This window comes from Garra rufa, chromosome 1 (assembly GCF_049309525.1).
Source record: "Garra rufa chromosome 1, GarRuf1.0, whole genome shotgun sequence".
Taxonomy (NCBI): domain Eukaryota; kingdom Metazoa; phylum Chordata; class Actinopteri; order Cypriniformes; family Cyprinidae; genus Garra; species Garra rufa.
This window is the reverse complement of record NC_133361.1, coordinates 47550401-47574342: the sequence shown is the minus strand read 5'-3', so window position 1 is coordinate 47574342 and position 23942 is coordinate 47550401. Positions and strand designations below refer to the sequence as shown.

General features: G+C 38.2%; 3 protein-coding genes across 4 annotated transcripts in view; 2 read left to right on the top strand and 1 right to left on the bottom strand.

The window, feature by feature from the left end:
* Positions 1-210: 210 nt before the first annotated feature.
* Positions 211-10450, top strand: LOC141336362 (uncharacterized). Of its 2 annotated transcripts, none has more exons than XM_073841942.1 (6): positions 211-448; positions 728-936; positions 4671-4777; positions 5064-7838; positions 8631-8848; positions 9573-10450. In XM_073841942.1, the coding sequence occupies exons 2-6, from the start codon at positions 753-755 to the stop codon at positions 9676-9678; spliced, it is 3390 nt and encodes a 1129-aa protein (XP_073698043.1). In that variant the 5' UTR covers positions 211-448; positions 728-752; the 3' UTR covers positions 9679-10450. The 2 variants fall into 2 exon arrangements, with proteins under 2 accessions (XP_073698043.1, XP_073698052.1); XM_073841951.1 differs by lacking the exon at positions 211-448 and adding an exon at positions 474-617.
* Positions 10451-12142: 1692 nt separating this feature from the next.
* Positions 12143-14811, top strand: LOC141321709 (E3 ubiquitin/ISG15 ligase TRIM25). The gene has a single exon (XM_073833389.1). It carries the CDS (start codon positions 13229-13231, stop codon positions 14096-14098), a length of 870 nt encoding a protein of 289 aa, XP_073689490.1. The 5' UTR covers positions 12143-13228; the 3' UTR covers positions 14099-14811.
* A 1408-nt stretch (positions 14812-16219) lies between these two features.
* Positions 16220-23942, bottom strand: part of vat1 (vesicle amine transport 1) — a 36938-nt gene continuing 29215 nt past the window's right edge. Inside the window, exon 6 of the mRNA XM_073841931.1 lies at positions 16220-21984. Coding sequence (XP_073698032.1) covers positions 21597-21984 — 388 coding nt within the window. The 3' untranslated portion in view covers positions 16220-21596. The remainder of the gene's footprint in view (positions 21985-23942) is intronic.

Sequence of the window (23942 nt, the reverse complement as noted above, 5' to 3'; positions counted from 1 at the left end):
TAATCTTAATATAAAACTTAATTTTTCTGTATTATTTTAGTTAAAAGACTGTTGATGCTGAGCCATTTCGTTTTTATCTACACATATAAACGCTTTTTAATTGACTAAGCGTTTTTAAAGCGCAAAATAAGACATGACAAGACATGAATAATTTATAGACGTTGATTAAATACATTTAAAAACTAAAATAATTTAATAACAAATAATTAATAATTAATAACAAATACATAAAGTGCATGACTTTTACTCATGATTTCCCATTTGCTCGCGGCTCAAGTCATAAATTCTTGCAAAAGGCGCAATTTCTCATCTTCTGCGTTCTTACTTTCACTTTTATTTGTCATGAAAACGACGCCAGGCAAGAAAACACGAAATAACTCTTTAGGAAAAAGGGAATCCTCTTCTAAAAGAGAACATAGCGACGAAGCATTGATATCGAGAAACACAGGTGAAAAAAACCCTATTACATTACATAATCATCTTAAAAAAACGATAGTGTAACCGCGTCTCTTCTCGAGCTCTGTTGTTAGTTACACTTCCTGTGTGTTTGAGTTCCGTACACAAACGATGGACGAGACAACGATTTTCATGTCCTTTTGCTTATTATAATGAGAAAGGTAGTGACTGACAAAGCTGGAAATTACATTTCTGTATTTATCTGCTCAAATGGCTTGTTTATGGTGACGCATTGATAATTACGCCGACCTTATAATCCACACATAATCAGTGTTTATAGGTGGCAGCCCTGAAGGATGGCAGAGGAAGGCCGTACGGTGTGCGTTCACGGTTTGCCAACAGACGTGGATCATGAACGGCTTCGGGACAAACTACTGATTCACTTCCTACGCGAGAGGAACGGAGGAGGAGAGGTCACGTCAGTCAGTATCATCGGTCGGACACCTCTGCGTGCCCTTGTCACATTTGAGGAGAGCAGAGGTATTTACATGTTTAGACTACTGTTAAACAAGTGTACATAGATGAATAAATAGATATTGATGAAATAGCTAGAGAAAAGTAGGATATACTGTGGCATTTTGCAACCTAAGTTGGCCTCTCAGAGAAAAACATAGATAAATGATGAATTATGTTTCAGGAAAAAATCATCTTTACCATATGGTTATCTATTGAAACCCGCAATAATCTTTAAAATATTAGTAAGCTTAATATATTTAAAATCATCATTGATTGGGTACTTTCAATTGGGAGGTGGCTGTCCTGAACCCTAACCCTTAAATTTCAACTTAAATTTTCTTTCCATTGTTGTTTTTAAAAAGTATCTTTTTAAAAAAAGTGAAGTCCTTAAAAAATTATTTGATATTTTCTTCGTCAATTTGAAAAAAGTTATGTAAAAATGTGTCCCGCATTTTTTTTGTCACTGCCGAAACCATGTATGTTTTAGTCCATTGACTGAGACTGATTTTAACTACACCCCTTAGTGTTGCCAGATCGGGTTGATGATTTCCAGCCCAAAAGCTCACCGAAACCCGCCCACTTCATCAAAAACTAGCCCAAAATTTTAACTGAGACAGAATTTTATTGATAAGGACCATTTTCATCTCTTAAAAAAAATAACGATGACAAAATAAAATAAAGATAAATAATTTTCACAGGAATATGGACCAAAACAGGGCGAATGCATTCAAGGGAGTCAGAAAATATGCTTAAAATGTCAGAAATCTTTTCAAAGTGGCAATCAAGAAATGAACCGATGACTTTAACCCTTGGAAAAACACATGCATCATTTTCATGTCCACAGTAAACGTAAGTGTAAGATATTTTGGCCACTTTGCCATCGCAATCACTTAAATAAAATCAATGAATGAATATATAACTACACATTCAAAATCTTGCCCGTTATAGCGCCAAAACCCTGTCACTCACAAGTCATCACATCTCACCAACATAAAAGATGGTTAATTGATTGACAGGAAAAGTGAGTTGATGACTGCACTACACATTATTTTACTGTGATACTTTAAATCTAGCATATTAAAATAACATGACTAAGATAAAAGTGACGAAAAAAGCTGATTGGGCGGCTTTTATTTTTTAAAAGCAGCCCAAATTTTGTCTGCCCGCCCAATGCATTATTCTCCGGTCCAAGCTGATCAAAAGAAACCCAATTGGGCAACACTGACACCCCTATATTTTATAATCAGGAAATATTCCTGTGTCCTCCTCTCTCATAGCTACAATTTGTGAATAGATAGGCCCCATCATTTGAGGTAAATGTTTTCAAAAGTGTGAAAAATTTGTGTGTAACTTTAAGGAACTTCACTACCGAACACCTATCACACCTTTTTGGGAGTTACTCCTTAACATTTAGTTTTTATATGTGTACAGCTGTTCAGAACTGTGCTAGCTAACCATGTGCTGATTTGCATCTTTGAGCTAGGATCAAAACTCTACGAAAATTTGGTTTATTTCCCCCAAATATGAGGATTATGTGATTTGTTTAGTTACTACCAAAACAATGATGACATGTTTTGGTAGTGTTATAGGATAACACCAAAAAACTAAGATGTCACTACCGAAACTCCACCAAATTTTTGGTAGTGACAATTTTAAAGGAACACTCCACTTTTTTTGGAAATAGGCTCATTCTCCAACTCCCCCCGAGTTAATAAGCTGAGTTTTACCGTTTTAAAATCCATTCAGCCATTCTCCTGTTCTGGCGATATCACTTATAGCATAGCTTAGCATAGATCATTGAATCCTATTAGACCAATATAGCATCGCGTTCAAAAATGACCAACGAGTTTCCATATTTGTTGTATTTAAAACTAGACTCTTCTGTAGTTATATCGTGTACTAAGACCGGCGGAAAATGTAAAGCTGTGATTTTCTAGGCCGATAAGATTAGGAACTACACTCCCATTCCGGCGTAATAGTCAAGGAAGTTTGCTGCCATAATATGGCCGAAGCAGGAGCAGTAATACCACACAGCGCCTGAAGTTCGGTCGCAATTTCAAAAGCCGGTCACACTGGCAGTAACCTCGCTGGGAACTAATTTCAGGCACTGCGTGATATTACTGCGCCTGCTGCGTCCATATTACGGCAGCAACAAACTTCCTTGACTATTACACCGGAATGGGAGTGAAGTTCCTAATGTTATCGGCCTAGAAAATTAAAAAAAAAATTTACAATACATTTACTTTTTCCGCCAGTCTTAGTACAAGTCAAGTTTTAAATAGAACAAATATGGAAACTCGTTGGTCATTTTTGAATGCGATGCTATTGGTCTAATAGGATTCAATGATCTATGCTAAGCTATGCTAAAAGTGATATCACCAGAACAGGAGAACGGCTGAATGGATTTCAAAACGGTAAAACTCAACTTATTAACTCGGGGGGAGTTGGAGAATGAGCCTATTTCCAAAAAAAGTGGAGTGCTCCTTTAAAATTGTCACTACCGAAACAGTCACTACCAAAGATTTTGGTAGTGACATCTTAGTGTTTTGGTGTTATCCTATAAAATTGTCACAAACATGTCATCATTGTTTTGGTAGTAACTAAGGAGATCACATAATCCTCATGTTTGGGGGAAATAAACCAATTTTTTTTTTGTGTGTGTGTTTATTTTGCAAGTTAAAATACTGTAATGTGATGTAGTCGCTACCAAAGCATTACTGTCATCCGAAAATGCGCAGTCACCACCGAAACATGGGATGTTTTTTTTCAAAAATAAAGTATACTGAATTATCAACTAAGATGTTATGATAGTTTTTGGTTCAGTGTATATTCAAACTAATAAATCCTTAGCTTTGAAATCAGTATAATTAACTTTTTGCCTTTTACAAAGCAAAAGTGGAAAATTGGAATCAAAATAGAACAAATCTCATAAATGACACTTGAAATATTGTTAAAAATGGAATTGTTATTAATTTACCTCTGAAAAAAAAAATATTTCCAATGTAGATGTAAGCAAAATCTTAATAGGTCAATGTAACCCTTCTTATTAAACTATGTATTACTGTGTTTTATCAGTGAGAAATTGGGGAGCGGACAAATATTCCAAAACTTTTTGAAAATACAGTATGAGAATTAACAGCATAATTACTACCTTGGATATTATTCAATTTGCATACATATTTTTTTTTTTTGGAAAAAAAAATGTCAAGACGTTTCCAAATACTTTTTAGCATAAACCTTTTCTTCCTCACTTTTTATATTTCTGGTGCTTACACTGAACTTCAGTGCATTTAAATGCCATTGCCAAAGTAGCAGGTAGTTGGAAAAAATCCAAAATGCACTGATTGGCAGTCAGACTGCTGGCAAATACCTAATGAAGTCTCTGGCTCTTGCTAGCCGATTGGTCTGCCAAGGCCAAGGCAACATTTTAGTTGTGTAGTCAGTTTGCTGATAAAGTGTATGCGTGGGGGGTGGCCAGGTTGTCAGGGGGGTATTCTTTATGTCCTGTCAAGCCTGATTAAAAGCGAGTGAGTTTTCACTGCGCTTGTGTGTGCGTCTCGCAGCAGAGTCAGATAAGTGAGAATCAGTGTCTGTGGTGAGACAGAGAGAAAATGAGAATTGATACTTTTATTGATCAGACATTATGAAAAATTAACCTCCATCTGTGTGTGAAAACATCTTATTTGTTAGTGTATAAACTGCTGAGCCAGATTTGGCCTCTCAAATGAGATTGATCGTCTCTTTCTGGTTTTATTTAGTGGTCCAGAGCGTACTTCGTCATCATCCTCACATTTTACAGCTGGATGGCGTAAATTACGAGCTCTCCCTGAGTCTTCCAAGACAAGAGTCACCGAGTCTAAATAAGGTAAGTATTGCATTTGACAGTTCCATCCCTGTTGAAAAAAATGCTGTGCTGGTTGGGAATGTTTTAAAGCATGTCTGCGGGTCATGAGCTGGTTTAAGCTGGTCTTTAGTTGGTCATGAGCTGGTCCTACGCTGGTCCTTAGGACCAGCACAAACCAGCAGCCATGCTTCCAAATACCTAACCAGCATATGTTATTTTTTTCAACTGGGATTTCCCAGTCGTATCTAGTCTAGTATTCATTTTGTTTTGACACAGTCACTCAACTAATGTTCTTGCACTCCTTTAGGTGATCCTTGAAATGACTGTGACTATAGATTGCAGTCAGCTTCCTCAAGGTGCAGAGACTCTGAATGTACTCCGCAGTAAGTTTCCAAGTCTACGTATGCAAAGTGGCTTACTACAGGACACATGCACCTTGCAAGGCAACTACTCTGATTTTCAAGGCGCCCTTGCTTATATGCAGACGTTATTTAATAATCACCATTCAAAAGCTGAATATCCTAATTTGAGTGGAGACAGACAAAAAAGTCTCGAAAAGAGGGAAGACCTTGCAAGTGTAATGAAATGGGCCAGCTTTGCATCCCGGTCACCAGAAGATGTCAGCTCAATATCCACAGCAGGTCTAGGATATGAGCGCTACAGACAGCAAAAGAGCAATGAAACTCTCACTGAACGCACTTCTCGGACTAAGAAAAGCAAAATGGAGGAGGGGGCGGAGTGCAGGATAGATGAAGCAAATTTGGAAGATCTTTCGATCATCATGGAAGCTGATGTGTTTGCGTACCTGCAGAGCATTAAGGAGTACAAGCAGATATTGTATCTTCATGAAGTGGAAGCGGTTCACGTTACATCAGAGGGGGTCACCACCCTGTACCTACAGTCAGAGGTCCCAACCGGGTCAGGGGTTAAACAGAACATGCGCCAAGCCCATAAGGAGTTGAGGCAGCTTTATCAACAGCTGGAGAGTTGTCTGAGAAAAGACCAGATTCCAAAGAGTGCTGTTTACATGCCAGACGGACTGGATTCAGCATTGAAAAAGGTGCAGTTAGTACTGCCCAATGTTCTGCTAAGCTATGACCAGGACAGCATTTATATAGTTGGAGAAAAAAGTGAGGCATCTCAGGCCAAACAAATGTTCATGCTTGGGGGCGAGGAAGACGTGATGCAAAACTTGACGGAAATGCCTCCATCCTCTTCCAGTTCTCCATCAACATTTATTGAATCCTCAGAGAGAGAGCAACAAGTTAAGAGAAAAAGTGAAGTACACACTCCAGTGCCCCCTAAAATGATCAGCTATAGCAATGAGCGAAAAGGAGAGGTTGGAATTGCGAAAGAATACAAACTAGCAGCTCGGTTTAAGAGCTCTGGGCTAAGAGAGACAGGTGGAGACATAAAGAGTCTCGCGTCTAAAATGGACAAGCTAATGTTAGACCCAACGCCACCCACAAGGTCTTCACTTGGCACTGCAGCCGTACTCAGTAATGAACTGACAGGGGAAGGAACTGAAACATTCAGGATGACAAGTCCAAGCTGTACAGGAGAGGATGTCCTGTTTAAAAACCAAGACCCGCTATCTGTAAATACATTTGGTGGAGCCATCTTCAACACATCCAAGGCCAAACCAACAACTCCCGCTGGACTCACGTCAACACTGACCACAGGAGTCAAAGTTTCAGTGCACACAAGTGTAAATGCCCTGCCAGCCAATAATACTGAAGTGAAGGCAGCTGCTCCCTCTTTAACATCACTGCCCACTTCCAAGCCCCCCTTAAGAAGATCAAATAGTTTCTCAGGTCGGCCAGTTCCAAAAGAGCAGGTGAAAATTAACCAGATTACAGCTACACCAATGATTAGCACATATGCCCCGCAAAGAGCAAGATCCAACAGCCTCAGTGGTGGAAAACTCAATGAACATAGTCCGATTCCCACAGTGGAAGCAGAACTTACTGTGTCTTGTGTTACGTGGAGCTACATGAAGGAGGCCTATGGCAAACAACTGGATGATATAAAATCTGACTTGCAAATGATTGAGAAACCATCAGCCACGAGTGAGATGAGTGTGACACTGAAAGGCACTGATTCATCAAAAGTTGGAGAAAGTCATCGGCAGCTTCAGAATCTAGTGGCTATGGTAGCCAGCGACTTTTGTATTGAGCAGTTATGTTTGACAGAGCTTGGCATAGTTGAAAAAGATAAACTGTTTGAAACCTGCTGCATGAATGTGCGGTCACGTTTTCGCAAGGTCAGCTTGTACAACATGGAGAACAGGATTTTCTTGGTTGGCCCGAAATGTCTGTGTTCTCAAGCCAGTGATGTATTTAAGGAAGTATATCTTAGGCAGAAGTCTTCTTCCTTACCACCGATGAAGACCTTGCAGGATGGTGTAGATCAAGGAGCAGCCAAGTCTTCTTTGAGCGTACGGTCAACAAAAGCTGATCACTTGAAGTCTGATCAAAGTCTTTTTCAGGATACAAGTCAAGTGGTTCGGTCTAACAGCGGTCATCGGAGTGGAGATCAATCAACCAAACCAAAATCAGCTACACTGGAAAAATGGGAAAACCCTAGATCTACAAAGGAAGAATTAAGCAAGACAAACTCACTAGTCAATAGTCAATTTGCTAAAGACGCAACAAGACAAAAAAATGACGGGCCAACTTCTTTACCACTTGAGGCACACAAAAAACAAGATACCTCAATGACTTTGAAACAGACCAACCTGCGATGTGTGTGCGGAGTAAATAATGCAAATGTAAAACGGACCACCTGTGGTGTCATCCTTTGCTTTGACTGCCGACAACTGCATAAATTCTGCAGAGTGTGTGGAAAAGAAGACATGGACTCTCAGAAGAAGATGCAGGGGGATTCAATTCAGAGTTCTGGCTCAAAGGATACACAGCAAGAACATCAGAATGGGGAGGAGCATTTAGGGAAAGAGGACAGCAAAGAACATAAAGGCATCCAAGGCACTATGGCATGTGTGGAGATGACTTTGAGTCTTCCAGGCTATAGCAAATACACAGCGGCGAAGATCACATACCACATACCCGATGGCATACAAGGGGTATTACCTCATATACAGTTTATTAATTAAAGCATCTTAGACATTAGTCCAAAATTATTAGAACACTAGTATTTTCACCAGCTAAAAATGGTTTTAAGTCAATTATTTCTATCTTTTGCTGTAGTGTGTCCAAACATTCATTTTGCCATTAATTGTAATAATCCAGTGAGATTTTTGTTTGCACAAGGAGTCTAACAACAGCTAGTGCTCCACACAGAGATCAGATCTCATCATCCTGTCTGACTTGAATGGCATGAAGAATCAACAAACTGAGACAAACTAAATCTAGAAGAACTGTGACAAAGTCTCTGAGATGCTTCAAGAGACCTACCTGCAAAGATACAGTGCTATTAAAAGTTTTAGTCACTTGTGTAAAAATGCTTTTGCCCTAGGTGCACTTGTGCATAGTTTTTCAGGTAGCTTTGCAGGTAGGTCTTGGAGACGTTGCCACAGTTCTTCTGAATTTAGATTGTCTCTGTTTGTTCTCTTTCTTCATGTGATTCCAGACAGACTGGATGATGATGATGAGATCTGATCTCTGTGTGGAGCACTGGCTGTTGTCAAACTCCTTGTGCAAACAAAAATCTCACTGGATTTTTACAATTAATGGCAAAATGTATGTTTGGAAATGTAAACTGATATTTCCTACTGACACACTACAGCAAAACATAGAAACAACTGACTTAAAACCATTTTTAGCTGGTGAAAATACTAGTGTTCCAATCATTTTGGCCACCGCTGTATACATAATATTTTCACCATGTAATTCCATGTTACACATACCTCTTCTAGGACAAGGATCCCTGTCCTGGGTCACCATTTGAGGGTGGTCTATTTGTGGCTTATCTGCCACTCGACCCGAAGGGAAAGAGTTTATTGTCCTGCCTGATAAAAGCATTTAATCAAGGCCTAACATTTACTGTTAGCTCAAGCAAGAAGGCTGGTGGTGATGCAAAAGTAACCTGGGGCAGGATCCCCCACAAGACCAAGACAGATGGAGGGAAGAGTGGGTGAGTTCAGATGCTAAGTTGAACAAACGCTAAGCTTGCCAAGATAATTATGCCATGCTGGTGGCATAGACATGTAAATGTGTGATTTCTATGATTTTAGAGAGCACTAATTCATTTTAGCAAGGATGTATTAGTGCCAGTTAGCCTAACCAGAGGGATGATTGCCCCAACTACAGTGTCCACAAACTAGGATCTCTTTTATAGCAGAAAAGACCCCCCCCCCCACCATAGTCCAAAATATGTATAAAATAATGTGGAATTTTTAAAGAACTTAAATCTACATATTTCAGTTAGAGCCATACAAGTCTTTACACCCAGGGTTTCCTTTAAATTCCTGTTACATTATTTCTGAATTTGAATTAAGGTTGCAAAAAGGAATCAGAACTGCAATTTAAATTTGATTCACAAGTTGTGCATTGTGCATTAAAAATACTACAAATAATGTTTAATTATAATTTTATATCAGTAATAAATATATTAATGCATTTGAAGTAAAAAAGTATTTTGAATAAATTATGGCAGTTTTTCTTCGTAAGGAAAACATTGTAAGAAAGTTTTAAAAATGTAGGCCTGAAAGATAAATCACATTTAGTTTATCACATTTAATAAATGTGGACCAGGACGAAGAATGCTTAATTTCTCAGAATGCAATAATTTTATATTTCAAATATACAATATACAAATATACTTTTTGTGTGAACGTAAAATATTTGTTTGTGTGCAGCAATGGATATCCTGACTCTACATACTTTGCTTGCTTGTGTGAGGCACTGGTGGCTCATGGGATTGAAGGAGTACCTGCAATTGGTCAAGATCAAGCCAAATCCTGACCTTGAGAATAAAACAAATCATTAAGACCACAAATAATTAGTAAACCGTGTATTACTTTATTTTTTGATGTATTTCTTTGTCTAGAAATGTAAATCAGGCAATAATCAATGTAAATCAGGATCTAAATAATTTTATAATAATTTGCATACAGTATTTCTGTTAAGTTTTTTTGTACTTTTATACTCATTTTAGATAGCCATTGTCATTGTATAATCTTTTTTTATCATCATTGATGTATAGCATCAGTAACGCTCAACATAATGCTCTGTATATTTTGAATCAGTTGAGTAGGCTTTTAATTAAACAATGATCTTGTTTTAGAGGTTGGTTTGTTAGTCACTGTGTAATTAAATTCAACCTTCATCAGCCCAGCACATCTCTGATCTGTCAGATTGCTTCTACTCAGGCTTTTATAAGGGAAATGAATATTGAATATCTGTATTATTTTGTTGTAAAACCATAATATATAATAGATTTTGATTGAATAGTAGATAGCTCACTAGATTTTTTTTTGCAAAACATGCAGCCACAATGCATGGGTAATGCAAAGGTTATTAGGGCGTTATTACCAAATACTCAGTGGTTATATACACTGAACTCTTGTCTAATATTACCTTCTTAATTTTAGCTTTGATTGAAATACTCAATATTGTATTTGTAATGCATATTTTTATTTTACCTAAAAATAATTGGTGGACCCCTATTGAATTACTCTGCTTTGTGATATGACTCATGTCTGTAGGCTGAATAAAATTATTCCCATTAAAATGAGTTTTTACTGTATATTATCCACCTCATTTTTCCTGGCCATTTTGTAAATTTAATTTGTCTGGCTTCCGGTCTCTTCTGTGCCCAGCTATTTTTAGCTGTACAAAACAGCTTGTTTTGCTGCTGGTGTGTCTTACCGTATTATTTTAACATATTATCTTAATTATGAACACACTAGTTTGTAGTGCAAACAGTTGTGGCAATTACTGCACGTAGTTATTCTTCTTTTTATTTCCCTACGTCGGCTTATGAACCGGAAGTCTCACACATTACCAGAAAACAGCTTACTTCCGCATTGAAAAATAAGGTGGATACCGTATACTTATAAATCTTATCAATGTTTTCCTTGTTCCTTTCTTCCACTCTACAAAAACAAGCACAGAAACATTCCTGCAGTTTTTCCTACTACATCAAAATGAAATCTGAGCAACAGGGTCATATTCCACTTCTCTCTACCTTTCTTTTTTCAGTCTGACCTGATATAACAGTGGCTGGAGATTCGCTCAGCTCTGCAGAGTGTCTGGACCTTCTTCAGGATGAACACAGCTACTGTACGGCTTGCATCAGGCACTACTGATCAACAAGAAGCGACAGGGTACAGCTGCCCTGAGTGCAGAAAGACCTGCTCACAACCAAAACACTGCTACAGCCAATAAGAAATTTAAAGAGACGGCTTAATAATTTCACTTTTAAACAAATGAGCTGCTGCTCCCCGGCCACTTTTCCAGAATGGAGATATATGGTTTTCTAAGCGCACACAGAAAGCAGCTGTCACAAGACATGTGAGTACTAAACTAAGTTCTCTTTCATGTCTTATTGCGCTTCAACTGTCAAACACACACAAGTTTATGTTAAAACCACAGTCGGTTATGTCTGTGAAGGTAAACAGCTGGGAAATAAATCGCATGTTTATATTTGATCTGTGTGGCAGCAGCTTACTTTTATAGCAATTTAACAGAAAAAGTCAGATTTTCATACGTCCCCTTTAAAGCATAAAAATATTTGTGCGCAAGTCTGTTTCTGTGATTTATATCACCAAGTTTCATACTTTTCTGGTTTCCTAAATTTGATGAGCATGTTAAAAAGCATTAGGAAAATGATTTAATGTTATACGATTCAACTGAAGCACATTAGTAACTTTCCAAATACAGTAAATGTTCAGCATTTGTTTAAAACAAACTGTCGATATTGTGTCATAACATATTGAACATTATTGGTTTGTCCCCTCTGGGATGTTATTTTCCCTGCATCTCTACTCAACATCCAGCCTGCACAGAGCCGACCCCCACAAGCCTGTGCTTTTAAAGCAGAAAACCTGCCTTTGGCAGTATTCCTGGTCTCTCCACTGCATTGTCTTCATCAAAATGGCTGAGCTGGAGAAATCTGCTGCTACATGAGCAACTCAGCGGTCCTGCAACGATTCCCTGCGGACACAGTTTCTGCATGGACTGCATCAGCAGCTGCTGGCATCTCAAAACAAGAATTTTCTCCAAGGCCTGTAGTTGCATGTGGTTAATATAGTGAAGAAACACTGTTCGTGAAGAACTGATGGTAATTTTAATGACTTTATTTCTAAATAATCTCATAAAATTATGAAACCTCTAAGAATACATTTCAAATGGTTGAACCAAACATAATACATGTTTCTTATGATCAGCCGCTTGATCTAAAGGCGGATGGATAAATGGATGGATGGGGTCAGGTTTTCTTTTTATATTAGTATTTTTTTTTTAGCAAAGACTTTTTTTTTACTTTCTATTCATCAAAAAAAGGGATTAGTTTCCATAAAAATATTAAGAAACACAAGTGTTATGAACCTCGGAAAATGAGCTTATCCGAATGATTTCTAAAGGATCATGTGCTTTTATGAAAATTAACAACTGTAAAGCGCAAAAAAGGTTGGGGGTGAAAATTTGAAGATCAGGGTAAATTTAACTTATTTGTCTTCATGTAAGTATCTTCTATAGCTTCTGAAGGGCAGTACTAAGTGAAAAGAAAATATATTTGGCAAATATCTGTTCAAAAGTTTTCACCCCCAACTCTTAATGAATCATGTTTCCTTCTGAAGCATCAGTGATCGTTTGAACCTTCTGTAAGAGTTGCATATGAGTCCCTCAGTTGTCCTCAGTGTCAAAAGATGGATCTCAAAATCATACAGTCATTGTTGGAAAGGGCTCAAAAACACAAAAATGCTTGAAAACCAAAGAATCTGGGACCAAAAGGACTTTTTTGAAGAAGAGTGGGCAGTTTAACTGTTCAGGACAAACAATGGGCACATGAACAACTATCACTAAACAAAAACAGATATGGATCATTCAGGTAACAACACAAATTTCAAACAGGGTAATATTTTATAAATTTAACTATTATTTTCTCTTGGGGACTAATATGTGAACGTCTTTAATGTGAAAGATCTTATTCAGGTCAGTACTAAATTTAAAAAAATGCATGCATTTTGTATGATCCACTCAAAAATAATTAATTTTTGCAGATTCCGTGTTTGTAAACTTTTGACCCCAATTGAAGTTTTAATGGCTTTTCATGAGTCATTTCATGAGCATATTTTCTAAGGGAAAAGCAGTGCCAAAAAAAAAAAAAAAAAAAAAAACAGTTTACAGGGTTGAACCTGTCAAACAGGTTCCTGTCCTCAAACACATACCTGTTTTTTTTTTTTCTTCCTCTTGCACTTGGTATGGAACATAACCACAGAGCTTACGATGTGCAGAGAGAGCGAACGTTGAGTTTATAACAGCTAATTATTAGTTCAGACCAGAGTTTGAAATGGCAGAGGAGAGTTTTGAAGACCTTGATCCATTCAACTGTCCAATCTGTCTGGACGCACTCCAGGATCCAGTGACGATTCCCTGCGGACACAACTACTGCATGAGCTGTGTTAAAGACTACTGGGACAAAAATGGCAGCAAGGAGATGGGTTACAGTTGCCCTCAGTGCAGGAAGACCTTCTCGCCTCGACCGGTGCTCAACAAAAACACTATGTTTGCAGAAGTGGTGGAGCGGTTTAAAAACACAGGCCTTCAGGATTCTCCACCGACACATTATGATGGACCTAGACACACACACACAGAACCCTGCACTGCAAAAGACTTCAAGATGTGTGAAGATTTGTGCTGCAGGGGCCACCTGAGATATCGCAACAATGACTATCCCAGAGAAAAGCGCACAGTTATTGTTGTAAGCAGGGAACCTAAAGGAAATATTTGTTTGCGCCACAACAAGCTACCGGAGTTTAATTGTCAGACAGACCAGCGGTTCATCTGCCCGCTGTGTCTAAATGAAGCCCACCAAGGACATGAGGCATTTTCAGTGGCACCTCAAAAGGCGAAAACACTAGAGTGCAGCACGACTCTAGAAAAACGAGAGCTCAGGAGTAAAGACAAAACAACTGGACATGCTAGAGGAGAGTCTAATAAGAAAACTCATGGCACTAGGCATAAACACAGACACAGGAGTAGACAAACCCGGGGCTCACATGCTAAAAGAGGGCATGAAACACACCGGCGTACAAGTAGTGGACATAGAGGACATTCGCATGGGCACAGTCATGGTGCTGGACACCGAAAGAGACGACTGGGAGTCATGGTCATGGCAGGACCTGGCACTAGAAGAACATTAGAGCGCTTTGAACCTTGATTTTGAACACCTTGATTTTTCTTTTGTGAGACACAGCAATCCATTAAATGTTTGTTCTGAATAGTGTATTAACTAGCATGATTGTTTGATGTTGTTTGTTATTGTCAAAAATGCTGTGTTGGGTGTAACAAATATGTTCAACTGCGAGAAAAACCTGACACCTACAATAAATTGTACACTTAGATTACATCTAATTAATGTTGAAAAAAAGTACTACTTTGTAGAGATTTTGTTTTACACAATATAAGGGATGGTATTCTTTGCAGCTGGTTAATTACTAAAATGACTTGATTTTGTGACATGATTTCAAATGAAATGTGACCCAGAACCACAAAACCAGTCTCGAGTAGCACGGGTATATTTGTAGCAATAGCCAACAATACATTGTATGGGTTAAAATGATAATTTTTTTATGCCAAAATCTTTAGGATATCAAGCAAAGATCATGTTCTATGAAAATATTTTGTACATTTCCTACTGTAAATATATCAGAAATTAATTTTTGTTTAGTAATATGCATTGCTAAGAACTTCATTTGGACAACTTTAAAGGCAATTTTCTCAGTATTTAGATTTTTTTGCACCCTCAGATTCCAGATTTTCAAATAGTTGTATCTGAGCCAAATATTGTCCTTTCCTAACAAACAAATTGACCCTTATGACTGGCTTTGTGGTCCAGGGTAACAAATTTCATGGATTTTTCGAGTTGTTCATTATTACTGGATAAAAAAAAAAAAAAAAAAAAAAGGTTTATAAATGTGCACTCATAACAAAAATCCATTTCTTAGAGTTTAAGGGGGAAAAAAGATTTGAGAAAAATAGTATTGGGTAAGGAAATTCCCATTATAATTCCTTTAAAATTCCCTGATATTTCCAGATTTTTTTTTTGTGAATTAACTGTGAATTATGTACGGTTTGTGTTACTTCCATTTATATTTTTCTTCCTATTGTTTTTCACTACACTCCACAAAATAAATAAATAAATAAATAAATAAATACATAATTTAAAAAGAATTGTAACTTTGTCATGTTTCCAGTAAAATTATAGGACAATTCACTTCTGTTTAAAAGTTTGGGATCAGTAAGATTTCTAATATTTGTTAAAGAATTATTAATAATAATAATACAAATGTAAAACAAATTTTTACCATTTTATTATACATTAAAATCTAATTTATTCCTGTGATCAAAGCTGAATTTTCAGCATCATTACATCAGTCTTGTGTCACATGATCCATCAGAAATATGCTGATTTATTACCAATGTTTGGATATATATAATATTTTTTTTGGAACCTGTGATTATTTTTTTAGGATTCTTTGATGAATAAAAAGTTAAAAAGTACAGCATTTATTTAAAATAGAAATCTTTTCTAACAATATACACTACCGTTCAAAAGTTCGGGGTCAGTCATTTTTTATTCTTTCTTTTTTTTTTTTGAAAGAAATTACTTCTTTTATTCAGCAAGGGTATGTTAAATAGATAAAAAGTGACAGCGAAGATCACAACTGTTTCCAACATTGATAACTGTAATAATAAATCAGTATATTAGAATGATTTATGAAGGACAATTGACACTTAAGACTGGAGTAATAACTGATGAAAACTCAGCTTCACATCACAGGAATATTTTAAAGTAAAATAAAATAAAAAACGTTATTTTATATTGTTATAACATTTCAATATATTAATTTTTTCCTGTATTTTTGATCAAATAGATGCAGCCTTGATGATTTTTTTTTTCCCTTGGTTAAACAAACCTCAACTGTTGTTAGATTGATCTTGAAGTAAATATATAATATTGACATTTTTAGTGAAAGGTTAGGCAAACATACTAAGTATGAAAATGATTTGCATTGTATAAACATACCTTGTTTTTTTCCCCCTTCACATTTAATGAAATTTAGTCAACACCGGAAAACCTAAATATTAAACATAAATATTAAACTACTCAGTGAAAACATGATGTGTTGTGAATGACAACACTGTGTGGACCAAAAAAACGAAAACAAATCAGATCTGATTATGCTACTAAAATAAACTTCGATAAATCTAAAAAAAAAAAAAAAGTGCATCTCTTTATGGCTGAAGCATGTTTTAATAACGACTCCGTAAACACCTCTTTTAGTTATGCTCTTTAATTAGTCCTGGAAAACATGTAAGGCAAAATGGTCACATCACACACAGAAGCGTTATGAACTCTACGGTCCTCATGACCACACGCAGTCCAACCAACCCAGAGTCAAGCACAGAAACAGCAGCACTTCAGATTCTCAAAATCAAATGAAGAACGTTTTCATGGAGGGCTTCAAGAAACAAACAACAACAACACAAACAACCCGTGGTGCTTCTCTGACGTGTGTGGAGGGGGGAGGAGCATTAATGCTGATGGATATGGGCGTGGTTTAAATTCAGAACCAATCAGTGAACAGGAATGTAAGCTGGTGCCTCTGATTGGCTCTTCATTCAAAAAGCCAAGCAGGAAAGTTGAAACCGTAATTCACAGAGTGCAAACGGAGCCTTTCGTGACGCGAGATCTTTGTTAGCGCAAGTACGCATCCGAATGTACATAAAAAGTGCATGAAGACAGCGTGATGTGTGCAGAGACAAAGATAGACCTGTTACGCTGAGCATGTGTGGGAAACAGTCCACAATGACTCACTGTTTCTCGTATGTGCCAGTCAAAGAGAAGGCAAATACATCTGCCGTATAAATTTAGAGCTAAAAGCCTTTCAAAGCTTCATTTCATTAGTGGTTTCATTAATGCATAAATTAATAAATACATTTCACTGTAGGCAATCGGCACTAGTTTTGTGTAAATAACATTGTAAATAAAGTCTAGGCGTAATGTGATTCTGCGCTGGTTAAGGCTGCATTTGCAGCAGGAATTCTGCACTCTGCAAACCTGAGGGGCGTTTCCTGTTCTGGGAAAGCTATTGGATTGAGAGACTGAGGAAGGAAGCTGCTTGGCTCGATCTGAGCCTCTCTCTGGCTCCCAGTCGCACAATTCCATATCCACGAGAGACACTCGCACCTGTGGCTGAGCTCATTGTGGAGCCGTTGCGAGCTCCAAAAAAAAAAAAAAAAAAAAAAGGAAGAGGAAGAATACTCCAAACCATCACGCTATAAACCTTAAAAGATTTAAACTGAGCATTCCCAGCCCAGATGTCATCGTTTTTGGGGTGTGGGTGCTCCGAACGGTCTCTGAACGGACCCAACGGCGCTTAACGTCAGCCAATGCAGACAGAACTAGGGATGAAACCTAATCGACAGCCGCTATGATGACATAAGCAGCTGAGATGCATTCCAGAACCTGAATGGCGCTGCTGGATCATCTGGAAATGAAAACACAGTAGGGTTTGCTTGCGAACGGGGCTCTGGGACTAGAATTTAAAAGGAGAAGTTCACTTCCAGAACAAAAATGTACAGTTGATTTACTCACCCCCTTGTCATCCAAGATGTCCATGTATTTCTTTCTACATTCGTAAAGAAATTATGTTTTCTGAGGAAAACACTCCATAGAGTGAACGTCACTGGGGCCCCCGAGTTTGAAGTTCCAAAATGCAGTTTCAATGCAGCTTCAAAGGGCTCTAAATCCCAACCGAGGAAGAAGGGTCTTATCTAGCAAAACAATTGGTAATTTTTCTAAAAAAAAAAAAATAATAATAATAATTTATATAGACTTTTTAACCTCAAATGCTAGTTTTGTCTAGCTCTGCGTGTACTGTGTATTCCTGTTCAAGACAGTAAGGGTATGTCGAGAAAAAAAACTCCCATCTCATTGTCTTCTCCAACCTCAAAAAACGGCCTACATCGCCGTTTTACCCTTTTTTGTAAAGGGTGTTTGATCTTCTTTGCATGTTCACTTTGTAAACACTGGGTTGGTAACACAGAGTTCAGGCAGAGCTAGACAAGACGCATTTGAGGTTAAAAAGCAAATAAATTGTCAATTTGTTTAGAAAATGGCCAATTGTTTCAGTAGATAAGACCCTTCTTCCTCGGCTGGGATCATTTAGAGCCCTCTGAAGCTGCATTTGAGCTGCATTTTGGAAGTTCAAACTTGGGGGCACCATTGAAGTTTATTATATGGAGAGAAGTCCAGTAATGTTTTCCTCAAAAAACAATTTCTTTACGACTGAAGAAAGAAAGACATGAACATCTTGGATGACAAGGAGGTAAGTAAATTCTGTGAATTTGTTCTGGAAGTGAACTTCTCCTTTAAAGGCATAGTTTCTGTGATTATTACTTACCTTCATGTCGTTCCAAACCTGTAAGACTCTTTCTTCTGCCAAAAAAAAAAAAAAAAAAGATAACGTCTTTCATTGACTTCCATTTGACCGACAAACACAGAAGCCATCGTCACACAGGTTTGAAACGACATAAGGGTGAAATACATTCACTGAGAAACAAAAAACGATAAACAATGAATAGCCAGCAAATGCTTGTGGGCTGAAACGGCTTGAAAACTAGACATTGATCATTCGTTCATTCTGACTGCTGCTGGATCTTTTGGTGGGTTACCTCGGGTCATAAGTTAGAAAATCCGCCTAATTTCCTACGAACACCCACATGATACACAAAAGTGCATCCGTAAACAACAGTACACCTGATCTGGGGGGTTTCAGATCAGTGGGAATGAGATTCCAGCCCTTCAGGACAGCAGAGCTGAGACGTAGGCGTTGGGGACGAACTACTGTCTACGTGCGTGTAAATGCATTCGCTTGTAAACATGCGTGGAGGCAATCTGGTGTTGGTCTACGACTGAGGCACAGTGAGAACGAGAGGTTTTGCATGGATTCGAACATTAGCGGAAAACAAATAAAAAAAAGTCGGAAATCAGTCAGCACCAATAATATTCAGGGCGTAGTTGACCACACACGACAGGAGCGAATTCAGAATCTTTTCAAGATCTTTTACTGCAAGGTCATTTTGACAAAAACCACAGACGGTTAGTTTTTTTTTTCTTCATCTTTCATTCTTTTCTTTTTTTTTTCTTCTTCAGTACAGTAAGCACAGTTATAGCGAAGGTCATGCCTTCAAGAAAAAGTTTGGCACACTCGGTCAGGACCAACAAAATCACATGATTCATCACATTTTAGAGGAACTGCAGCAAAGCCTTTTGAACTCAAACTACTGAAATGCAGACCACAAAAACAAACAAACAAACATACAAAAAAAATAAAAAAAATAAGGAAAATCAAACAAAACACAAAGAGGACGGATATTTTTCACTGAAGTGTTAGTTAGGGTCACTTGGTGCTCTGAGTCACCATCCACAGGAACACAGGAAGAGAACCAGCGGAACACAAGAAACTGAAACACAATCCCTCGGATCCGGAACTAAAATCCAGATCGGGATTCAGTAAGTTGGAACACGGTGACTCTTCAGACTATAGTTTGGCTGTTCCACACCCGCCCCAGTGCATTCTAGACCTGAACCTGGGTTATCTACACTCGTAATGATTATGTAAACACAAGCATGCATTAAACAATGCAGCCTTCTGAGCATCTCCATGCATGTTCAAACACTGGTTTCACGGGCGCATAAAGAGCGAGTGTGTTGGTGGGAGAACGAGAATGCGACTGAAGCGGAAGGTCTGAGTGAAAACCCAGATGGGAACCAGAGATGCGGTGGAGTGGCTGTGGAAAGGCCATTCTCTATAAGTGCAAGCTGAGTGCAAACGATAGCAAACCAATGCAGGCCGTTCACAGGGGCCGGAATATTCAAGAGTTAGAAACTGACGGAGAGGAGGAGAGAAAGAGACGGTTAAAATGCCAGACGGTAGCATAAAGTAGCATGAGGGAGGTAGAGAGACAGAAAGAAAGAACATTTGAATCTAAATCCGACAACAAACCTGAGGACAGACGGTCAAATACAGAAACACACACACACACACACACACACTCTCGCACACAACAAACGCACATATAAAAGAGGGGATGTGGCTTCACATAAACACTCACTGAAATGAACCAGACTCACAGTGCGAGACGAAAGAGAGCGGTCAGCAGGTGTCTTGATTACTTGAATGATAGCACTGCAATGCATATAAATCACCAGCGGAGGCAGTAGATCACTGCTCTCTGAGAACGGGGAGAGGGAGGAGCCAGAGGGCTTGATTGACATGTCTAAGAGAGGGTGTAGCCACATTCCTAAACGCATTAAAATAAAACCACCAAAGTTTATGGTATAAAAGAAGCCGCTGTGGAGACACGAGCGGTTGTGTGTTTGCGTCCGTCTGAGATGTGGGGGTGAGACCTAGCTGTCATCCCTAACTGCAGTTGCTATGCCAACCACAATGACGAAAAGGGTAAGCGAAAGCTGAGAGAGAGAGCAGAGTTAGAAAAGCCAGATCATATTTAAATGCGAGCTGCAGGTCCGCATGATCGTGTGGTAAGCCGTCACACGGGAGCGAGGGGCGGAAAGCGTCAGGATCCTGAGGAATCCTGGAGGAGGTTCTGGAATGAAAGGCCACTCCTGTCTTTATGAGTCCACATCTGATAGAAGCGAAACGATGGGAAAAAAGGCTGGGGGAATGTGCTCTATAATTGGTTCTGCTTGCCAAGCTGGGCTCATTAAAACCCTGGCACTTGCCCCGTGATCAGCTGAAGCCTAAAACACCCTTGTTAGTTTTTTGGGGTAACGTTGGCGACGTGTTTAGCGCACATGTGCGCGCATGAAAGAAGCTTGTTGTGTCTCTCGGCCAATCGGAAACCACCCCGACTCCTCCGTGGGGGCGGGGCTTGAGTGCATGTCAGTGAGTCTGGTCCAATGAGGGGAAAACAACATAAACAATGGGAGTGTAGGTGGGTGCTCTTGTTTTTGTGAAAAAAAAGCTCTTTCACTTCTGATGACGTGTGGCGAATCAAACAAGTGCACCCACTTCAGGGAACAGAAAAAACCCAATCTCACGGTGGATACGCAAACACACGGAGGGGTGTAGAGAGCGGACGAGGTGGTTTTTGGTTTGCGTCTACAAAGGAATACAATAATTGTATAGTGCATTAGTTTGGCAGGAATAACGTTAGAGGATATGGTAGTACGTTTTAAAGGGTGCAGAATAAGGTTACTTTGTTATATAATTAAAGACGTCGGTTGAGTAAACACTGAGGTGATATTTATAAAAAGGATAATACTGCCATAACACGCCTCGGCGGCATGAAGTCATACGAAATAGTTAGAAAGGACGCAGCAGAACCGGGAATAAATACTACCGGGTTACAACAGAACAATAAAGTGGTGTGTTCCCTTGGTTGTAAAATGTGTGTGTGTGTGTGTGTGTGTGTGTGTGGGTGGGTGAATGTAAGCGGTGTGTGAATTCGGTTTCTGATTTAATGATTGTAGAAGTGCAGGTCTAATGTCAGGAATCACCTGGGGTTAAGCTAATTACACTATACACCCCTCCACACACACACATATAACACACACATACACACACTCAGACCACTCCCAAACCGCTGACACAGACACAAAGCACATCCACAATGTTTCTCTCCACTCAGTTCTCCTCTTTCTTAGCCTCTTCCTTCTTTTCTTCTGCTTTCTTGTCGTCCTTCTTGACCTCTTCCTTTTTCTTCTCCTCCTTTTTCTCCTCCTTCTTGGTGTCGTCCTTCTTCTTGTCGTCCTTCTTCTTGTCATCCTTTTTCTTGTCGTCTTTCTTCTTCTCCTCGTCCTTCTTGGCCTCCTCTTTCTTCTCCTCTTCCTTCATGGCCTCAGTGGTGAGGATGATTTTACCGATGTTGTTCCTCTCTTGCATCCTACGCATGGCATCACCAACCTGAGCGGGAGAGGGAGAGAGAGAGAGAGAGAGAGTTGGTGAGGGTGCGGAAGAGGAACGGCAGAGAGAGCAGCTTGACTGGCCATCTGCTGTGGTAAGAATATCTAACAAGCTGTTGACAGTTGATCTAATACCGAACTTCACGCGCATGCAAACACCCTTTATGAGATTCTTTACGTCTCCAATTTAGTGGTCTTGCTCTTACTGCGGTGAGTGAAGCGGCTGAACTCCAGACACAAGCCTTTAGATTAACACCAGTGAGAACTGAGATTTGCTGAAAGAGCATTCTATTGAACAAACATTTAGTATGAGAAATCCTTTAAAGGGATAATTCACCCAAAAATGAAAACTCTGTCATTAATTACCTACCTTTATGTCGTTTCAAACCTGTAAGGCCATCACTCATCTGCAGAGCACAAATGAAGATATTTTTGATGAAATCTAAGAGCTTTCTGACCCTGTATAGACAGCAACACAACTGACACGTTTAAGACCCAGAAAGGTAGTAAAGACATTGTTAAAACAGTCCACGTGACATCAGTGGTTCAACCTTGATGTTTTGAAGCTACAAGAATACTTTTTGTGCAAAAGGAAAACAAAAATAATGTCTTCATTCAAATTTTGTGCGCAAAAAGTGTTTTGTAGCTTCATAACATTACGGTTGAACCACTGATGTTACATGGACTGTTTTAATGATGTCCTTACTACCTTTCTGGGTGAGCGTGTCAGTTGAATTGCTGTCTATGCAGGGTCAGAAAGCTCTCGGATATCATCCAAAATATCTTAATTTGTGTTCTGAGGTCTTATGGGTTTGGAATGACATGAAGGGGAGTAATTAATGACATAATTTTTCTTTTTTGGGTGAACTATCCCTTTAAGTTAACAGATTTGGAAAAATACACAAAACTCCAATTCTGATTTCATGGACCATATGTGACCCTGGACCACAAAACCAGAGTAGCATAGATATATTTGTAGCAATAGCCAAAAATACACTGTATAGGTGAAAATGATACATTTTTCTTTTATGCCAAAAATCAGTAGTAAAGATCAATTTCCTACCATATATATATATATATATATATATATAAATATATATATATATATATATATATTTTTTTTTTTAACTCAGTTTTTTATTAGTATTATGCATTGCTATTTTATCAGTATGATTTTTGCATCCTTAGATTCCAGATTTTCAAATAATTGTATCTCAGCCAACTATTTTTCTATCATAACAAACCATACATAATTGTTTTTAGATGTATAAATGTTGTCTAATGTGGTCCAGCGTCACATATTTACTGCAAATCACAAAAAAAAAAAAAAAAAAAAAACATTTACTGGCAAGGCTATCAGTTTATTTCGGAAACGATAAAAGGCAAAATAATAATATATTATATATATATATATATTAGTATAATCTTATAATATAAAATAGAAACAATATTTTATTCATTATTACTATTATAATTATAAAAAAAAAAAAAATCAATCAGTATACTCAGAGCAGAATCTGCATTTTACAGTTTCTGTTCATGTGTTCCTTCTGTATTATTACCGTTTTAAAACCGGTTTGAATTAAAAAAAAAAAAAAGCCGGTTAATGACATTTTTTAATGTAATGTAAATGTAATTTTCATTTATTTAATATTTATTAATATTATAATAGTAGTAAAATTATAAAATGAGCAATAAAATTGTTATTAAATTTTTTATATTAAATACATTTTATTTATTATTTGATTTTATACATACGCAATTGTTATTCAGCCAAGCAACTACAGTTTGATGTTAATGATGTCAATATATCCACCTATCATAATTTTACAATCATATAATGCTAAAATAAAGATGAATGTGCCACCTTCTTTTAGTTTTCAGCATATCAGCTAGTCTCTGGTCAGTCCACCTGTCTCCCTCTCTGTTTTTTCCCCCCCAGTTCACCTCTTCTTTACCACTCTACCTAACAACCAGCACCACGGCAACAGCGAGCCATCTCCTAGCAACGGGGAAAAAGCAACCTGGCCCTGACGATTGACTTGTGGACAGATTGAGGAAAGAGAAT

Coding starts and splice junctions, on each gene's coding strand:
- LOC141321709 (XM_073833389.1), top strand. CDS start 13,229: ATGGCAGAGGAGAGTTTTGAAGACCTTGATCCATTCAACTGTCCAATC.
- LOC141336362 (XM_073841942.1), top strand. CDS start 753: ATGGCAGAGGAAGGCCGTACGGTGTGCGTTCACGGTTTGCCAACAGAC. Junction 937..4,670: donor CACATTTGAGGAGAGCAGAG/GTATTTACATGT, acceptor GGTTTTATTTAG/TGGTCCAGAGCGTACTTCGT. Junction 7,839..8,630: donor TACCCGATGGCATACAAGGG/GTATTACCTCAT, acceptor TACCTCTTCTAG/GACAAGGATCCCTGTCCTGG.